This window comes from Trichosurus vulpecula, chromosome 1 (genome assembly GCF_011100635.1).
Source record: "Trichosurus vulpecula isolate mTriVul1 chromosome 1, mTriVul1.pri, whole genome shotgun sequence".
NCBI lineage: Eukaryota > Metazoa > Chordata > Mammalia > Diprotodontia > Phalangeridae > Trichosurus > Trichosurus vulpecula.
Genome location: NC_050573.1, coordinates 529,857,997 through 529,876,902, shown reverse-complemented (window position 1 = coordinate 529,876,902; position 18,906 = coordinate 529,857,997). Strand labels below are relative to the sequence as shown.

Genomic DNA, 18,906 nt, shown 5'->3' with positions numbered 1-18,906 from the left:
TTCTTACAGATAGTAAGGGCTTAATAAATGTTTGTTGAACTGGATTGTGGTAAATATGGGCAAGAGTAGTCAGGGATGATTCATGAAAGATGGAGCAGCCTCAGTTGGGCCTTAAAAGAAAGAGAGATAGGAAAAGAGGCCTCAGGCAGGGAATGTTAGATTGTGAGCACTTTGATAGCAGAGACTGTTTTTTTTTTTTGTTTTTCTTTGTATCTTCAGTCATTAGCACAGTGTCAGGCACATGGTGGGCACTTAATAAATGTTTATTGACTGATAGACTAAACAAAATCAAGATGAGAATGAGTAGAAAGTGAAGAGATAAGCCTGGTTAGAGTAGAGGATTCCTAGCTTAGTGAAACAGTCAGAGATATAACCGTATCTAAGGAAGACTCTGAATTTGAAGATCCTAGAACATGAGGATGAAGATTTGTAAGTGATGGGGAGCCACTGAAGGTTTCTGAGCAGGAGAGTGATAGTATTTTAATAACCAAAATCTCTATTCTTGATTTCCTTCTGTATAGAATAGCTGTGACAGTTAAAACAAGGGCTGTGAGGTCCTACCTCCTGTCTTAAAAGGCAAAGGAATATTATTTGATGGAATCAGGAATGGAAACGACCCAGCTTCCAAACTTTGGACTACTCCTTTTCTCAAAGTTCTGTTGTAGGTTCAAATGAAGGAACTCCCTGATGTATTTGTGAGTGTTTCTGCTTTCCCCCAACACCTGTCACAAGCAGGGCCACGACTGCCTCAGGAAGGGTAAACTGCTGAAAGTTGAGCCAGGAGGAAAGTTGAGCATCAAATCCTACAGCAGGTGAGGGAAAAAGGTTTACTTTACTTCATTCTGACATCTGCCTGGATTGTTAAAACACACACAGAACTATCCCTAGGGTACTGTAAACCCAGGCAATTGCCCTGGGCTCTGGGCTTTGGGAGCACTTCCAGATGGCTGGAGGGGTGTGGGAGTGAAGGAGAGAAAGGAATTGACTTGGCCAATACTTAAAAGACAAACCAACCTTCCCCCTCCCCAACTTCAGCCTGAGTATTTACCTTCCACAGCCATTATCTCTTCCCCACCCCCTCCAAGGCTGGTTCATTCATTTCAACAAAAACTTGACTTCCATCAAAACGTTAAGGGACAGAGAAGATGTCCATGCAGTCCATGCACTTACCCTTCCCTAGAGAGGGCTCAGATCACATATACTATTATCCAATCTGCTCACTCAGACTCCACGCTTCTCCCACTAACAGCTGGGGTACAGGTGACTGGCTCCAGGGGAATGAAGGGGTTCAGCTTAGAAACAACAAGATCCAGGGGGAATCCAGGGGTCCTGGCCGTTTTTTGCTCTGGTTTTCTCTCATTCTGGTTTTAAACCACCATGACAAACCCCTGGAGCTATCTACCTAGGAGACTGAATGATTTTGGAAAATAGACATTTAAAAGTCTATCTGGACTGTCCCTCATCCTTCTTCTTCCTGTTCAACTCATCAGCAAGCAATTTCCCAGAGGATGACAAGAAGAGGCTGAAATATTTATTGTTGTTTAGTTGTTTTCAGTTGTGTCCAACTCTCTGTGACCCCCTTTTCGGGGTTTTCTTGGCAAGGGTACTAGAGTGGTTTGCCATTTCCTTCTCCAGCTCATTTTACAGATGGGGAAACTGAGGCCAACAGGGTGAAGTGACTTGCCCAAGGTCACACAGCTAGGACGTGTCTGAAGCTGGATTTGAACTCAGGTCCTCCTGCCTCCAGACCCAGAGCTCTAGCCCCAGCTCCAGAGCTCTAGCCCCAGCTCCAGTTGAAGTATGGCTTTCCTCATTCCTTCATTCATTCAACCCAGTCTTCATCGGACTTACAACTGCAAAGGACTACAGAGATAATTTAATCCAATACCCTCATCTCACAAATGAAAAAACCATGGGTTGCCCAGGGTCATACAAGGAATACACATAATATAGCAGCGTTCAAGCCTAGGTCTTCCTCTCACAAATCAGTGTCCCTTCTTCTCTGAGTTTTAAGGTCTTCTTCATGCATGTGACATTCATTTATTAAGCACTTATTGTAACAGTGTCCTAAGCACTATGGGAGATACAAACTAAAAAAAAAAAAAACAACAACCTTTAATCTCAGTATTTATTGAACACAAAGTACAAGATTTCCTCTCACTTTATGATCCTAAGAACACAGTTTGCACCAATCTGTATTTCTCCTTTTTGACTCCTCAATTCCCAAAGCAAGAATTAATGAGGCTCTGAAAAACCTACAAATCAGCTAGGTGGCTCAATGGATAGATTCGCGGGCCTGGAGTCAGGAAGACCTGAGTTCAAATCTGACCTCAGACATTTATTAGCTATGTGACCTTGGGCAAGTCACTTAACCTCTGTTTGCCTTATTCTACTCCAGTATCTTTGCCAAGAAAATCCCATGGATGGTACTGGCATGAGACAGTCCACAGGGTCATGAAGAGTCAGACACACTTGAACAACAAGAAACCCACAGGAGCTAGTCTCCCTTTTTATACCACCCCCACATGAGGCTGTTCTCACCTTCCTCCCCTGCCTCTAAGTCAGAACCACCATTTATACAAGTCTAACTAGCACTATCGACTGAATCAGGGTAAAACGCGTAAATCTCCATGGACTCTGTCTGGGATAAGTCCAGCGGCCACCAAAAGTGTACAGATGTTGACAGCTATTAAAACACAATAGGCAGAAGGGAGAAACCAACACTGATTCCCTTCACAAGCTCCCTTTATGAGAAGACTGGAGGGGAAAAATCAGCAGACCTGTTCTAGTCTCAGCTCTGTCATTAAATAGTTATGGGATTAAAATAAGATGTTCAACCTTTCTTGTCTTCAGTGTCCACATTAGTAAACTGGGGATACCACTCCCTTCTCCATACATTTCACAGAATAACTGAGAGGATAAAATTTGAGATAATATGAGAACACACGTTGAACAGATTTGAGTGCCATATACAAGATGACATCATCATCATCTACAAAGTAGGCCCTCAGATGTTGGCCATTAGACAGTATTCCCATAGCTCTCAGTTTCTACTGCTTATAAAGAGACTCTCTCCATCCACCCACCCCACCCCCATCCCCAACCCCAAGAACAGATCATTGCTTTGAGAAGACGAAAGGCAGCCTAGAAACAGAACCAGGCCTGGTAGGAAACAAAGCACACCACTCAAGCCCTTTAAAAGCCAAAACTATACCGTGACTCTGAGCCAGCTGGGAGCAGGACAAGGAGACGTCATCCAGGACGTGCACAGGCACACATGCTTCCAATATGCAGGAGAGAGGAGCCAAGCCTATAGGACTTGGTGAGAGCCAGTATGGTAGAAACAACACAAAGACACGTGGCTTTGAAGGATGAGCAGCAATGTAGCCCTATGCCCACAACTCCTGGCCCAAAGGACATATCACTGGGAAGACCAAATTGGAGGCTGGCTGCCCATCCAAATTCCTTAACCAATAAGGATACACTGGGCAACTCCTTGGTGTTTATCCCTACGGTAAAAACACTAGACTTTGAATCCAAATAATTGGCTTTTATCGAGAACTTTAAAGTTTGCAAAGCACTTTGTGTACATTTCCTCATCTGAGGTAGACAGTCACCCTCTAAGGTACATAGTATGGGTCCTCATTTTGCGCTGAGAAAACTGAAACTCAGAAAGATGAAGTGATTCCCTATTAAGCATAAGAGGAAGGATCTGCATCCAGGTCTTTCAGGCTCTAAATGCAGCATCATTATGCAACACTGCCTCTAGCTCAGACAACCACAAGCTAGAACTCAATCACTTACTAGATGTATGACCTTGGGCGAATCACTTTACTTTTCATCCTTAAAATAAAGGGGATGAATTAAATATCAATGAAGTCCCCTCTAACCCTGGCTCCCATTTGAAACAAGAGGAATATAAAGCAAGGAATTCACATTCTGTTAATTAGGGAGAACATGATCTATTGATCAACAAATATTTATTAAGTACCTACTATGTGCCTACTAGGTGGCTCAGTAGAGAGAGCACCAGACTTGGAGTCAGGAAGACTCCTCCTTCCTATGTTCAAATCAGCCTCAGACAATTGCTAGATGTGTGACCTTGGGCAAGTCACTTTACCGTGTTGGCCTGCAAAAAGAGCTGGAGAAGGGAATGGCAAACCACTCCAGTATCTCTGCCAAGAAAAGCCCAAATGTGGTCACGAAGAGTTGGACACAACTGAAAAGTGACTAAACAACAAAATACTATGTGTCAAGCACTGTGCTGTGTTGTGCTGAGGATACAAAGAAAGACAAAAACAAAAAACATTCCCTGTCTTCAAGAAACCCACAATAGTAACAATAATCCCTTACATTTATATAACACTTTCCAGTTTTACAAGAGGCTTTCCTCCTCCAGTCTCTCATTTGATCCTCATAAAATATTATCCCCATTTCAGAGATGAAGAAACAATTACCTGCTAACTTATATTGTCATCCCCCCCCAAAAAAATAGTCCCAAAGGAGTTCAGAGTAGAAGGAATTAATAAAGGCTAGAGTGAGCAGAAAAGGCTTTGTGGAGATGGGACTTGACCAGGGTGTTGAAGGATGAATATGATTTGAAAAGGCAGAAGAGGACACAAAGGTGGGAAGAGCTGAAAGTAGAACATCCTGGGTCAGGGCAGAAAGGCAGGAATAAGCATGGCATGTTCATGGGATAGTGAAGGGACCCCCAGAGCAAAATCTTCCCTTGTTGTTCCCTGATAACAACCCCCAAAATATGACCACAAAGAAGACATCCCTGACGACTGTTTCTAAACCATAGATTTGATTTACCTAGACCAGGACAGCCCTCAGACTTCTCTCTCCTGGCTGGTAATTTAGAAGGTTAAAAAAAGGCCAAGGTCCTCCACTGCATCTGGGGCCACTGCCAATCATTCGGACCGATGGTTTTGCCACTGGACTCCAATGACTCTGGAGGAGAGACTGAGGCTGACGACTTTGCTCCTGCCTCACTTAACTCCAATTTCACTTGCAAGTCAAGGCATCACCCTCCTGATGTCATTGGTCCTCTTTGAAAATAAAGGATGAACAATTTAAAAGGTGTGGAAGACACAGAGTCCTAGATAAAGTCATGCTGAACAAGCAGTTGCAGTGGGGTATCTCAGCAGCAACAGCTGAGACTAAGGAGAAACTCATCCCTATGCCTCTTAGAAGAAGCCTCTAATTTACACCACTGGGTTACAAGGCAGGGTTACAGCCATGGGAGAACTTCCAGATCCTAACAGAACAGTTTAGGCTGACTAACTAGGAATCATAGAAGAGCAGCCATCTAAGGCTTCAAGTTAGAGAAGGACCTATTAAGTCCTACACTGTGCCCCTAAGCTAGGAGCCGCTGTCCCTGCCTTTAAGGAGGTTTACATTAGAGAAAAAGAAGACAAGACTAAGACATCTGAAAAATAGAGAATGAGGCAGGCATCGATAGCACCATCAAGACCAAAACATAAGATATAGAAAATAAGCACTATAAAGATTGAGGAAAGATACTCAGTATTCTCTAAAAGCATTTAAGTATCCAAGTGCCTGGGAAGAGATACAAAGAAACCCACTGTCAAAGAATACCCCAGAAGAGGTATGCAGGACTGGAAAATAAAACATTAAAAGGCAAAAGAAGGCTGATTAATTGCAATGACCAATCTTGGTGCTGCAGAATAGATAATGAAATTCATTCCTTTCCTTTTAGTAGAGGGATAGGGAATTACAGGTGCGGACTTTCAAATATTCTGCCAAAAATGGTTTGTAGTTATTGGGAGCAAAAGTGATGGACTATATTTGAAAATAACTGTTGTAAAAAATCAAAATGCATCAATAAATGAGAGAGAGAAGAGAGAAAGAGAAAGAGAAGGGGGGAGCAAGCGAGGGAGAGAGGGAGAGAGAAAGAAAGAAAAAAGAAACAAAGGAAAGGAAGGAAAGAAGGAAGGAAGGAAGGAAGGAAGGAAGGAAGGAAGGAAGGAAGGAAGGAAGGAAGGGAAAAAGAAAAACAGGGCTTAGGGAATCAAAAGATCTGGGTCCTGGCCCTGGTTCTACCGCAAATCTTTTGCCTTTGGGTCTTAGTTTCCCCATCTGTAAAATGAAATGGTTAGATAAGATGATCTCTCAAATCCCTGGTAGCTTTAATATTCAATGATGTAGGCATATTTGGCCAGATTCTATGAGATAAAAGCTGTACCTATTTAGGTATTTAAGTCATGTACAAACGAAGTAAGAGGTATTTTTAAGTGGGGGAAAGTGACTAGAGCAGGGGTGGGGAACCTATGGCCTTGAGGCCATATGTGGCCCTCTAGGTCCTCAGGTGCAACCCTTTGACAGAATCCAAATGGGTTCCCCTGGACTACTAGGGCCATGGGAAATTCAAGAGAAACAGGGCCTAAGAACCAAGAAGGCACCACCTCTATCACCCTTCCTCAAATCCACAATTCCCAGAGCATGGCCTCTCCAAGGAGAGGCAAAGTCTCTGAGACACATTGGTTCATGACTTGACAAGAGGCAGTGAGGCTCAAAGCCTTAATACTAGCCTCAGGTCTTAATCATTTATTAAAGATTTACTATGTGGGGGGGGGGGGGGTGGAGCCAAGATGCCAGCCTAAAGCAGGGACTTGCCTAGGGCTCTCCCCCAGGACCCTGCAAACACTGATAAAAAGGGCTCTGAACAAATTCTAGAACTGCAGAACCCACAAAATAGCAGAGGGAATCAGGGCTCCAGCCCAGGACAACCTGGATGGTCGCTAGGTAGGGTCTATCACACCATGCTGGGAGCTGAGCAGAGCACAGCATGGGCTGCACCCAAACCAACCAGACCAGGAGCCAGGAGGAATAGGCCCTAGCCCCCTGAATCAGTGAGCTGTGGCAGTTACCAGACTTCTCAACCCACAAACACCAAAGACAACAAAGAAGGTTAGTGGGAAAAACTTCGGGGGACAGAGTGAAAGGGGACAGAGTGAAAGGAGTTTGCGGTTTGGCCATGGCCCCGGGGGCAGCAGAGGAGGTGCAGCTACAGAACTACAGCTGCAGTTGCTTCTGGCCCCAGGACCACCTGGTGGGAGGAATTAAGTGGCGCATCAGGGTGGGAGTGCAGAGCCTGCTTAGATCTGAGTCCAGTCCAGGTTGGCGGTTCTTGGGGGAGGAGTAGCACTGGTGTGGCAGAGCTTGCTGTGCAGAAATAGCTCTGAAAACAACAGCACAGACCCTCAAGCTTGGGACAAAGTACTCTCTACTCTACAAGTAGTTATACCCCAACGAAAAACTCAAGGGTCAAGTAGTTGGCAGGGAACACGGCCAGGCAGCGTAAAACAGACTCAGATTCAGACTCAGACTTTGGAATCTTTATTTGATGACAAAGAAGACCAAAACATACAGCCAGAAGAAGTCAACAAAGTCGAAGAGCCTACATCAAAGGCCTCCAAGAAAAACATGAACTGGTCTCAGGCCATGGAAGAGCTCAAAAAGGATTTGGAAAAGCAAGTTAGAGAAGTAGAGGAAAAAATGGGAAGAGAAATGAGAGTGATTCGAGAAAACCATGAAAAACAAGTCAATGACTGGCTAAAGGAGATCCCAAAAAATACTGAAGAAAATAATACCCTAAAAATAGACTACCTAAAATGGCAAAAGAGCTCCAAAAAGCCGATGAGGAAAAGAATGCCTTAAAAGGCAGAATTAGCCAAATGGAAAAGGAGGTCCAAAAGACTACTGAAGAAAATACTACCTTAAAAATTAGATTGGAGCAAGTGGAAGCTAGTGACTTTATGAGAAATCAGGATATTATAAAACAGAACCAAAGGAATGAAAAAAATGGAAGAAGATGTGAAATATCTCCTTGGAAAAACCACTGACCTGGAAAATAGATCCAAGAGAGATAATTTAAAAATTATTGGACTGCCTGAAAGCCATGATCAAAAAAGAGCCTAAATTTCATCTTTCAAGAAATTATCAAGGAGAACTGCCCTGATATTCTAGAGCCAGAAGGTAAAATAGAAATTGAAAGAATCCACAGATTGCCTCCTGACAAAGATCCCAAAAAGAAAACTCCTAGGAATATTGTTGCCAAATTCCAGAGCTCCCAGATCAAGGAGAAAATACTGCCAGAAGCCAGAAAGAAACAATTCGAGTATTGTGGAAACACAATCAGACTAACACAAGATCTAGCAGCTTCTACATTAAGGGATCGAAGGGCTTGGAATATGATACTCCAGAGGTCAATGGAGCTAGGATTAAAACCAAGAATCACCTACTCAGCAAAACTGAGTATCATGCTCCGAGGCAAAATATGGATTTTCAACAAAATAGAGGACTTTCAAGCTTTCTCAGTGAAAAGGCCAGAGCTGAATAGAAAATTTGACTTTCAAACACAAGAATCAAGAGAAGCATGAAAAGGTAAACAAGAAAGAGAAATCATAAGGGACTTACTAAAGTTGAACTGTTTTGTTTACATTACTACATGTAAAGATGATGTGTATAATTCATGAAACCTCAGTATTAGGGTAGCTGAAGGGAATATACATACATACATACATACATACATACGTATATATAGACAGAGGGCACAGGGTGAGTTGAATATGAAGGGATGATATCTAAAAAAATAAAATCAAATTAAGGGATGAGAGAAGAATATATTGAGAGAAGGAGAAAGGGAGAGAGAGAATGGGGTAAATTATCTCACATAAAAGTGGCAAGAAAAAGCAGTTCTGTTGGGAGGGAGGAGGGGGCAGGTGAGGGGGAATGAGTAAATCTTGCTCTCATCAGGTTGGACCTGAGGAGGGAATAACATACACACTCAATTGGGCATCTTACCCCACAGGAAAGAAGGAGGAAGGAGATAAAAAATGGGGGACAATAGAAGGGAAGGTAGATAGGGGGAGGAGGTAATCAAAAGCAAATACTTTCAAAAAGGGACAGGGTCAAGGGAGAAAATTGAATAAAGGGGGATAGGATAGGAAGGAGCAAAATATAGTTAGTCTTTCACAACATGAGCATTGTGGAAGGGTTTTGCATAATGATACGCATGTGGCCTATGTTGAATTGCTTGCCTTCTTAGGGAGGGTGGGTGGGGAGGGAAGAGGGGAGAGAATTTGGAACTCAAAGTTTTAAAAGCAGATGCTCAAAAAAGAGACTGTTTTTGCATGCAATGGGGAAATAAGATATATAGGCAATGGGGCATAGAAATCTATCTTGCCCTACAAGAAAGTAAGGGAAAAGGGGATGGGGGAGGGGAGTGGGGTTACAGAAGGGAGGGCTAACTGGGGAATGGGGCAATCAGAATATATGCCATCTTGGAGAGGGGGGGAGGGTAGAAATGGGGAGAAAATTTGTAATTCAAACTCTAGTGAAAGTCAAAGCTGAAAACTAAAAAATTAAACAAATAATAATTAAGGAAAAGATTTACTATGTGATAGGCACTTCACTAGGGGGCTAAGGATAAAAAAGGCATTCATGTCTTCTTGGGAAATCTGGCACTGGGTATGAAATCACAAAATCCCAATACCAGTCACTGACAATGGGTGGTCTTCAGCATCCCAGGGGTACCCAATGAGCACCTGTGTATTCTACAGAGTAACAAAGAACAGAAATGAAGTCCCAGTCCTGATGCTCCACCATCTGCAAATGCAACAACAGGCTCATGAGAATCCTCTTTACATCAGTAAACAAGAAAGGGCGCCTCCCTAACTTGGTAGAGGAATCTGATTTCAGTACAGATTGGCCCTAAAGAAGAAGAAAAATACCTCCTCCACCTGCTTGTTCACGACTAACTATAAAATGAAATAAGAGACTTTATCCCTTCCCACAAAATTTCAATATTGGTTCTAAGAAAAGAAATATAACCAATTTACACTAAAATGTGCATATAAGGTCACAGGATCATAAAAGTACCTTTAGAGAAGTGCCTTATCATTTTTTTTAACAGCTGAGGAAATTAAAGCCCAGAAAGGTCATTGACTTGACCAAGGTCACAAAGATAGTAAGTACAGAGTTGGGATTTAAACTCAGATCCCATGATTTCTAGTTGAGCACTCCACAATCAAAACTTTTTTCCCCTGCTGCCCCTAGGTCTCTAAGCTAAGATGGAAGACTGTAAAAATGGGAACCTGAAGGAAGAAAACTTTGTTGGCTGGTGCTTTTTGACAGTAATTGCAGAGGTGAATGTAAGTTCCTTGAGGGCAGGACTGTTTTATGAATCAAAAAGCATTTATTAAGGCTTATTTGTATTGCTTTGTATCTTCAAAGACACAAAGAAAAGAAAAACAACATGGTTCCTCTACTTAAGAAACACAGTCCAATGGGGAGACAACATGCACACAACCTGACATGTACAATGTAAACGAGAGGTCAGATAGGTGGCGAAGTGGACAGAATGCCAGGAAGACCTGAGTTCAAATCTAGCCTCAGACCCTTAATAGCTGTGTGGCCCTGGGCAAGTCACTTAACCCTGTTTGCCTCTGTTTCCTCATCTGTAAAATGAGCTGGAGGAGGAAATGGCAAACCACTCTAGTATCTTCGCCAAGATGACTCCAAGTGGGGCACAACGGAAACGACTGAAAAACACCAAATGAGAGAGAATCCCAGAGGAAGGGTTTTTGTAATGGAAGGGACCAGGAAAGACTTCTTGAAGAAGGTGGGATTTGAACAGTCTTGAAAGAAAGCCAAAAAAGGCAGGAGATGGAGGTGAGGAGGATTTTATTTATCTTTACATCCCCAGTAACTTAGCACTTAGCAGGTACTTAATAAATGCTCGCTGATTGAGTGGAAAGGCTTTCTTCAGATTTCTGAGCAGATCTCCTCCCAGAAAGAGATCAACCTAGGCCTGGAGGGAAAACCTTGACAGTCCTATTGCTTCCACCCCAACTGCTTGGTATGCCCCTAGCTCTAGAAAAAAGGGAAGCAGAGAGCCTTCCTGAGGTGAAAAAATAGAAAAGCTAAGCTTCCTCCACCGGCTGGCTTCCCCATTCCCTCCCCCCTCACTTGGGCTTATCTCTCCCCAAACAATAAGAACTCTCACTGAGCGCTGCAGTATGACTCAGATGAAGTCAGTTCCCATCTCCAGATACAACTCCCTCTCTTCTGGGAGAGAATTTAGCCAGGACCAGGAAGTGCTTCCCAGTAGCTCCAAAGGGCAACGTCAGGGCCCACACTGGTATTCCCAGAGGTGAGCAGGGGCTAGAGCCTGTCATCCATCAACAGTATATCTACCCCAGACACCTTCCTTGACTTCATCACCTAGGCTGGTCACTGAGGCTTGGGCATAGCTCACAACCACCCTCCTCCCCCAGAGCCTGTACCCATAACCTGCTGCAAAAGAGACTGAGCCTGGGCCAAAGGCCAAGGCAGGATTGTGCAGAGGACGGGAGCAATGACGCTCCAGGAGATGCCTAAGATGAGGTATATTTAACAACCCCTATTCCCTTACGCTTGACATGGCATCACAGAACATTGGCCCTTAGAGGAGGTGTTGACTGGAATACGTAGCTGAAGACAGATGGATATACATGAACCCATGATGCACACACATACATACATACATACATACATATGTACATACACACCCTCAGCCAAGGAGCAACTAATACCAAAGGCCCGAACCACATCTTCAGAGCTTTCATCCCACCCACCCCCCACCACCTCTAACAACCACCCCTCAGGACCTCTGACACTGGAATTCAGCTGCCATCACCGGTAGCTCTCTCTCCTGGACACTTCAGACAAAGGCATCTGCCCCCAGTGGACCAAGTGGGTACATAACCGGGTACAGCTGTCTCCAGGCAGAGGAGATACTAATCAGGCCTCCTTATAAGAAAAGCACCCATAAACCACACACAACAAATGATGCAACTCCCTCCCTAAGACAGTCTCACATAGCCCAGCAAAGCACTGAAGGCCATTTCCTGTAAAGTCCTCTTTTGAGATGAGAGGCTACCAAGATGAAGACTGTTCCACGGGACATTTGCCACAGGCCTGACATGCACCAGTGCAGCCTTCTCCTCAGTTTGGCAGAAGCCCCTCTGTATGAACTTCCCCTAGGCCTCCAGACTCATCCGAAACCTCAGATGCCCATTTTCTTAGAATATACATGGTCTGCCAGGATTGGACAAACTGAGGAGTCAAGCCTTCAGCTCCCCAGAAGCCAGGGAACCATTTCCCTTGCCATGCTAGCATTACTAAATGCAAATAATCTCCTTCCTTCTTTTGTTTATGACTGTTTTACTGGAGTTCCGCTGTGTCAAGTGAAGGAATCCCCAAGACAGCCCAGCTTCTCTCCAATCCTGGCACTTATTCATTCCTCTCAGCACCAGCCCCTTACCCCCTCTAAGTAAGAAACCACCCCCACCCACCCTCAATCCACACAAAGAAGAGCCAAAAGCCTTAAAGTTGCCAATATTCAAATAAGAAAGAAATTAACAGATGCTCAAATCCTAAGGTCTCATCAAGGGAGAACCTCTGTCTAGGAATTTCAAGGCCTCAGTTTACCCATGTTGTTTAATGAGGGGGTTAGACTAAATAATCTCCAGGGGCCTTTCCAATTCTAGCATTCTTTGATTCTGTGGGGCTATGATTTAGAGCAGAGAGAAAGGAGAAAAGAAGAAGGAAAGGAAGGAAACAAGCATTTATTAAGCACCTACTGTGTGTCAGGCACTGTGCTAAATATTATCTCATATAATCCTCAAAGCAATCCTAGGAGGAAGGTACTATAATCAAGGAAATTGGGGCAGAGAGAAGTTAAGTGACTTGCCCAGGGTCACACAGCTAGAAAATGCCTGAGGCCACATTTGAACTCGGGTCTTCCTGACTCCAGGCTCAGTTCTCCCTTCCACATTTCAACATTTAAAATTACCTGGTGGTAAACTCTGAGACAACATAGTGCTATATAAAAAGCACAGGACTTGGGAATCAGAGGACCTGGGTTCAAATTCCGACTGTGCTGCTTATTAGCACAATGATCAGTTTTCTCACCTGAAAAATCAAGAGGTTGAATTAGATAACCTCTAAAGTCTCTTCTAGATTGAACTCTATGATCCCATGCATTTAAAAGAAGCAGCAGGACCCAGAAAAAAAAACTGGAAAAAATGTATCTTCCTCTCTTCTTGGCAGAAGTGGCTACATATGGGTGGGGAATATTCCATATCCCACCAAACAGTTAATGTGCTTATTGGCTTTGCTGAATTGGCTTATGGGGAGAGAGAGTGGGAGAAATATATTCAGAAGTGATGATATAAAACCAAAAGCTATCTATAAAAGCAAAAATAATTTTTTTAGAAGGGAAAAGGCAAGAAAGAATATGTGAAGAGAATGAGGAATGAGGTAAGGGAATGATAATGTTTCTCAAATCTAGTCAAAAGACCAGAACAACGGAAAACAGGAATTCCTATGAGAGGGCCATACAAGCAGCATCCTGAAACAAGGGAGGCTGGCTAGGCCCTAAGTTTATCAGCATTACTGCCAACTTTCCTGACTAACCACAAACCACACACAGCCCACAAGTAGTATGGCTGTTGTGAGTACACAAGGCAAGCCCACCTCCTGAATGGATGCCTGTCAGTCACTCCACCATAGATCCCTGAACTCTGGCCAGGGAAGACAGGACAGCAATTGACTGGTGTGTACACAGGCCAGGACAAGAAAGATGTCCAGTTTATTTTTCAGTCCTCCCCCCAAAAAGAGTTCCATGAAACCGATCAACAATCCCCATAAGAAAAGACACGGTCAATCACTCAATTAAACATCTGTTATGTGCCAGGCAACCATACTAACCAATCAACCAACACAAGACCCAGAGGAGATGGTGATTCCTCAATGAGATGACCCTACAAGAAATACCCAATAAAATCCAGAGTGGCCTTAACCTCCCAGGTAATCAGATACTGCAGAGCTACTGGAATTGGATACCATGAACAAATGTGAACACAACTGTCTTCAAGAAAGAAATCCCAACCGCCAGCTCCCTCCCCATTGGCCACTTCACTTGCAAGGAGGAAAAAAGTTAGCTTTGCAAGGGAAAAGTCACTTGAACTCCCAGGACTGGGTCAATGATAAACTCAAGGTTTGTCCTGGGTGCAAGACCAGCCAAGCCTCAGGTCCAAAGGGTAGGCCAAGAAACTGGCACTTGAGAGACTTTAGGGTGACTTTGTTCTGCCCGCAGAGATAAAGGTAGAATTCACATCAGTCTAGAGCCACCACCAAGCCCCATGGTTTATCTATGCAAGCCACTTCTGCATCTTGTGTAGAGAGTACCCAAGAAGGCAAAAATGGTGATCAACCAAGGAAGGAACACAGCTCAATAAGCCAACAGAAATCACTGCAGCTCCTTCCCAGCCCTGAGAAGAGACAGGGCCCCAGGCATCCTACAGCGGTTTCAAGGAGACAGCTGGTCAGTGTTAAAGCCAGACCAAGAGACAGAGGCTCTTCTGCAGAGACCAGGTTCTCACACGGCTTTAACTGTTACCTTTCACCCCTCTCTTCTTCTGCCAGAACACTTTGTTTACACTGATTAGAGGCTGTCCTCACCATAGTCCCAGGCAGAAAGCACAAGCCCCAGAACCACAGGAAGGGGACCCTGTCCAAGAGTCCTGGTACCTTGGGATTGGGGGGGGGGGTGAGGAAGGGTAATCCACCTGCTGGAGTCTAAAGCCCGGGCGGGGTTGGGGGGAATGTGAGGGGGAGGCTCAGAGGAGATCCCTGAAGCAGCTGGGAGCTAGCTTCTTTTCAAGCCCTCCAGAAGGGGACCTCTCCTGCTATGGGGAGGTGAGGGTGGATGGGAGGGAGGTGGACTATGGAGAAAGAGATGAGAGGTATGGAGGGAGAAATGAGATGGAATGAGGCATATTTTCATCTTCCCGAACTGCCCTCAAGCTCAGTATTAAACTATGATCCCTAAAACTGGACCGGGGCGGGGGGTATTTTTCTATCCTGTGTTTACCAAGTCAGATTCTATATCCCCTTCCTCACCAATGCCCAATCACCGTATTCTCTGGAAAGGCCCTGCGCTGGGTAAGAGGAACCCAGATTGCAATATCCTTCGCTACCCCAAAGTGTCTAAAATGGAAGAGTTCCCCCGCAGCCCTTGGTCCGTTCTAGCCTCCCCACTCCACCGTGGGTGCCACCGGAGGTGGAGCGGAGGAGTCCAGCGGAGGCTGCCCAGCCACCCCCGCACAAACACGGACACCCGTGGGGGGTGGGGGAGGTGACACTCACCTGCTGGTATTCCGTGTCCTCCGGCCGGAACTGGCTGCTCGTCGTCTCCCACTGCAGGTTGAAATGGGGCAGCCGGTGCAAAAGATTCACCCACCAGGGCGCGGAGTAGCTGACCCCGGCCATGGGCCCGGCTGTCCTCGGGGGCTTCCGAGGGGTGGGGGTAGATGGCGGGGCGGGGGGGGGGTTGGGAAAAAAGTGGGGGGAGATGCCTGCCTCCTGGCCGCCTCTCCCTCCCTCCCTCCTCTTCCTCCTCCTCCCCTGGCTCCCCGGCCTTGGCTCTAGGCTCAGCCGCGTGGGGCCCCGGCTGCCATCAGGCTCCTACTTCTCTCGGGGCTCCCGGGCAGGCGGGCTGATGCGGGGAGGGTTAGGGGGCCAGGGTCCCCCGCTGCCCGGACGGCGTTCTGCCCGCTTCCCGCATCGCCGGGTCTGCAAACGAGCCAGCAGCCTGAGCGCCCCCGACGTGCAGCGCTGCACTCCGCTGCGCTCCTCTCCGATCCTCTCCGATCCTCTCCTCACCGCCTGCTCTTTGTTCGCAACCGCTGCCACCACCGCGGTGAGAGCTGAAGCTCCCCGCCTCCCCACCCCCAGTCCGCCCCCACCCCACCCCCACTTCCACCCGCCGCGCCCCCTTAGCCTCTATTGGTCCCGCTTCCACAGAGCCACGCCCCCTCCCGTTTATGGGACGCGCCCTCTCCCCCCAAGACCCGCTTCTTCTTCTGCGGCTCGCCTTCCCATCCCCAAACTCAATACTGTCCTCCTGGAGTTGGTGAGTGATTTTAAAAACCCACGCCGTGACCGTGGGCCGGGTGTTGCTGAGACGGAGGTCAGTCTCTTAGGAAATAGGATTTCGAGGACTATGGATTGTTGAGTATTTCCATGGTGGCATCTCGCCAAGAAGCTGACTTTAGCTGAATACAATGCAATGTAAACATTTAATCTTCACGCCGTATTGTCTGTCTGTGTTGTCTGAGTTCATTAAATGGCTCCCACCTCACCACAGCCTCCTGGGATCAGTGAGTCAGGCTGTCAGCCCCTAGAGGGCAAGGGCTCAGTAACCCTACTAACCTGTGAAGCACCCAGTCTGGAAGGGCCCACGAAGACGGACATAATAATCAAGTTTTGAGGTTTCGTTTCGTTTTTTTGTAATGATGATACAGACAGACTTGGTGTCAAGAGACCTGAATTCTAGTCTCTGCTCTGCAGTTATTACCCTCCCTTGCCTCACCTGCCAAATCGAGATAATAATACAGCCTGTCCTGCCTACCTCACAGGGATAGAATAAAATTGGGTAATATGCAGATAGATAGCATGGTAGATAGATTGCTTAGCCTGGAGTCAGGAAGACCTCAATTCAAATATGATCTAAGACATTTACTAGCTGTATGACCTTAGGCAAGTAACTTAACTTCCCTTTGCCTCAGTTTCCTCATCTGAAAAAAGGGCATATTATCACCTCCTAGGGTTTAGAGAATATGAGAGAATATTTGTAATGTGCTTAGCATAGGTGCTATGTAAATGGTAGCTATCATTATTAAATCGGTTTAAAAGCCCTATTTTTTTTGTTATTGTTCAGTCATGTCCGACTCTTCCTGACTGCATCTGGGGTTTTCTTGGCAAAGATACTAGAGTAGTTTGCCATTTCCTTCTCCAGCTCATTTTTACAGATGAGGAAATTAAAGCAAACAGGATTAAGTGACTTGCCCAGGGTCACACAAGCTAGTAAGTATCTGAGTCCAGATTTAAACTCATGAAGAGGAGTCTCTTGACTCCAGATCCAGTACTTTTTCCACTGAGCCACCTAGGAGGCACACAGTAAGTGCTTACTTGCTTACTAAATATTTGTTGATCTAGTTTTTAAAAAGTCTGTGTCTAAATATCTATATCTGTCTATATCTATACCCAAAAGCTTTATATCAGTGGTTCTTATCTCAGGATAGATTTCAGAGGGTCTGTCAACTTGGATGGTGAAAAAAAATACATCTTTAATTTTTCTAATTTGTAATTGAAATTTACCATTTCTTTCAATTATTTAAAAATATTATTTTTAGAAGGGATCCATAGGTTTCATCAAGGTGCCAAAATGGTCTATAACACTCAAAAAGTTAAGGCCACCTACCCTATGTAAATATAACTCCCAAGACTGAGAGATCTCTGGAGGTTTAACTGCTCCAGCTTACAGATGAGAAAACCAAGGGAGGTTAAGTGATTTGCCCAAAGCCGCATACCTTCTTCAGAGGCAGGCTTTAAACACAGATCTTGTGACTTCAGAGCCCCAAATCTTCCCATGCTTCATCCCAGAATGGATGAGGCTTTGGAAGCAAAGGCTAGTGAAGAGAAAGTTGTGCTTGGCAAGTCCTATAGGATGGGAAAGGCTTCATGTACACAGGCCTTCTAGATGACCTGACCCTATATCTGTTCCTGGAGGACCAGCCTAATTCAGAATAGCTCATTTATTAAGTGATTGGCCTTCAGGGTGATAATATTTTTGGTCCACAGCAACTCATGAAGGCACAGAGAGGTTATAACCTACCTAGATGGAAGGAACATCCATACTGATGAAATCATAATCTTCTGAAGTAAAAAGTATAGAGAGATCAGATATTATGACTGTTATTACCATCCTGAGCCACACCCCTGGGGCCTTGTCTATGCATCAACTCTGGCTCACAGTCCCTGCTGGGGATTTTTCAAAGCCCCAAGCTTTCTAGTCTGGTATTAGTCACTGCCACATTCTATTTCTGTTCATCCCATTTTCTGAATCATGGGCTCTCCAACTCTGGGGTTTTTTTTTGCATATTCCCCCTCCCCCAAAACTCTTATGGACTCTTTTCCCCAATGTAGTCATGAAGTTCTGTACTCTTTAGAGAAGGGAAGGGTGCCACTGAGTTAGCAGCAGGCTGCAGAAATTCCCCTTGAATTCACTCGTTTAGACCAGTTTCTCTCTTAAGACCTCATATTACACTTTAGGATTTACAAAGTGTTTTCCTCACACCTTTGTCAAATTCTGCCCCAATGTTGTTGTTCCGTCGTTTTTTTCATTTATGTCCAACTCTTCATGACCCCATTTGGGTTTTTCTTGGCAAATATACTGGAGTGGTTTGCCATTTCCTTTTCCAGCTCATTTTACAGATGAGGAAACTGAGGCAAACAGGGTAAAGCGACTTGCCCAGGGTCACACAGCTAGTAACTCTGAGGCTGGATTTAAACTCAGGTCTTCTTGACTCCAGGCCCAGTTGTCTGTCGACTGCACCACCCAGCTATCCAACAGCCCAATGACTTTTTCCAAGTCTGTCTTTTATCACAACCACTCACTTTCCCTGATGGTATCACTAGAGAGATTTCTCTGTCCCACCATCTGTTTCTTGCCTACCCTAATTCCAAATGTAAGGTTTCATTCCCTTGACTCTTTTGCTGTTTTAGCAAAGACTCTAGCCCAGGGTTTCTTAACCTTTTTTATGTCATGGATGGCCAGTGATGTGCTCATAAGTTTCTAATAACCAGCTCTCCAGAAAAAAAATGTACTGCAAGACACACTGTTAAGTTTAATCTGAATTATTAACATTTTTTTTATCACTTTCTTATCTGGACAACCAACAAAACAATAAATCAAGACCTGATTTGTAGCTTTTGCTGATTTCTGAGGTGGAAATGCTCACACCGAAAATTTAACAATTGGCTCTCTAGAAG

The 18,906-nt window shown here is 44.9% G+C and overlaps 1 protein-coding gene across 1 annotated transcript in view; it reads right to left on the bottom strand.

Annotated features, from left to right (window-relative positions):
- Positions 1-15,814, bottom strand: part of TTYH3 (tweety family member 3) — a 191,385-nt gene extending 175,571 nt beyond the window's left edge. The window contains exon 1 of the mRNA XM_036741300.1: positions 15,220-15,814. Coding sequence (XP_036597195.1) covers positions 15,220-15,342 — 123 coding nt within the window. The 5' untranslated portion in view covers positions 15,343-15,814. The remainder of the gene's footprint in view (positions 1-15,219) is intronic.
- Positions 15,815-18,906: the final 3,092 nt, after the last annotated feature.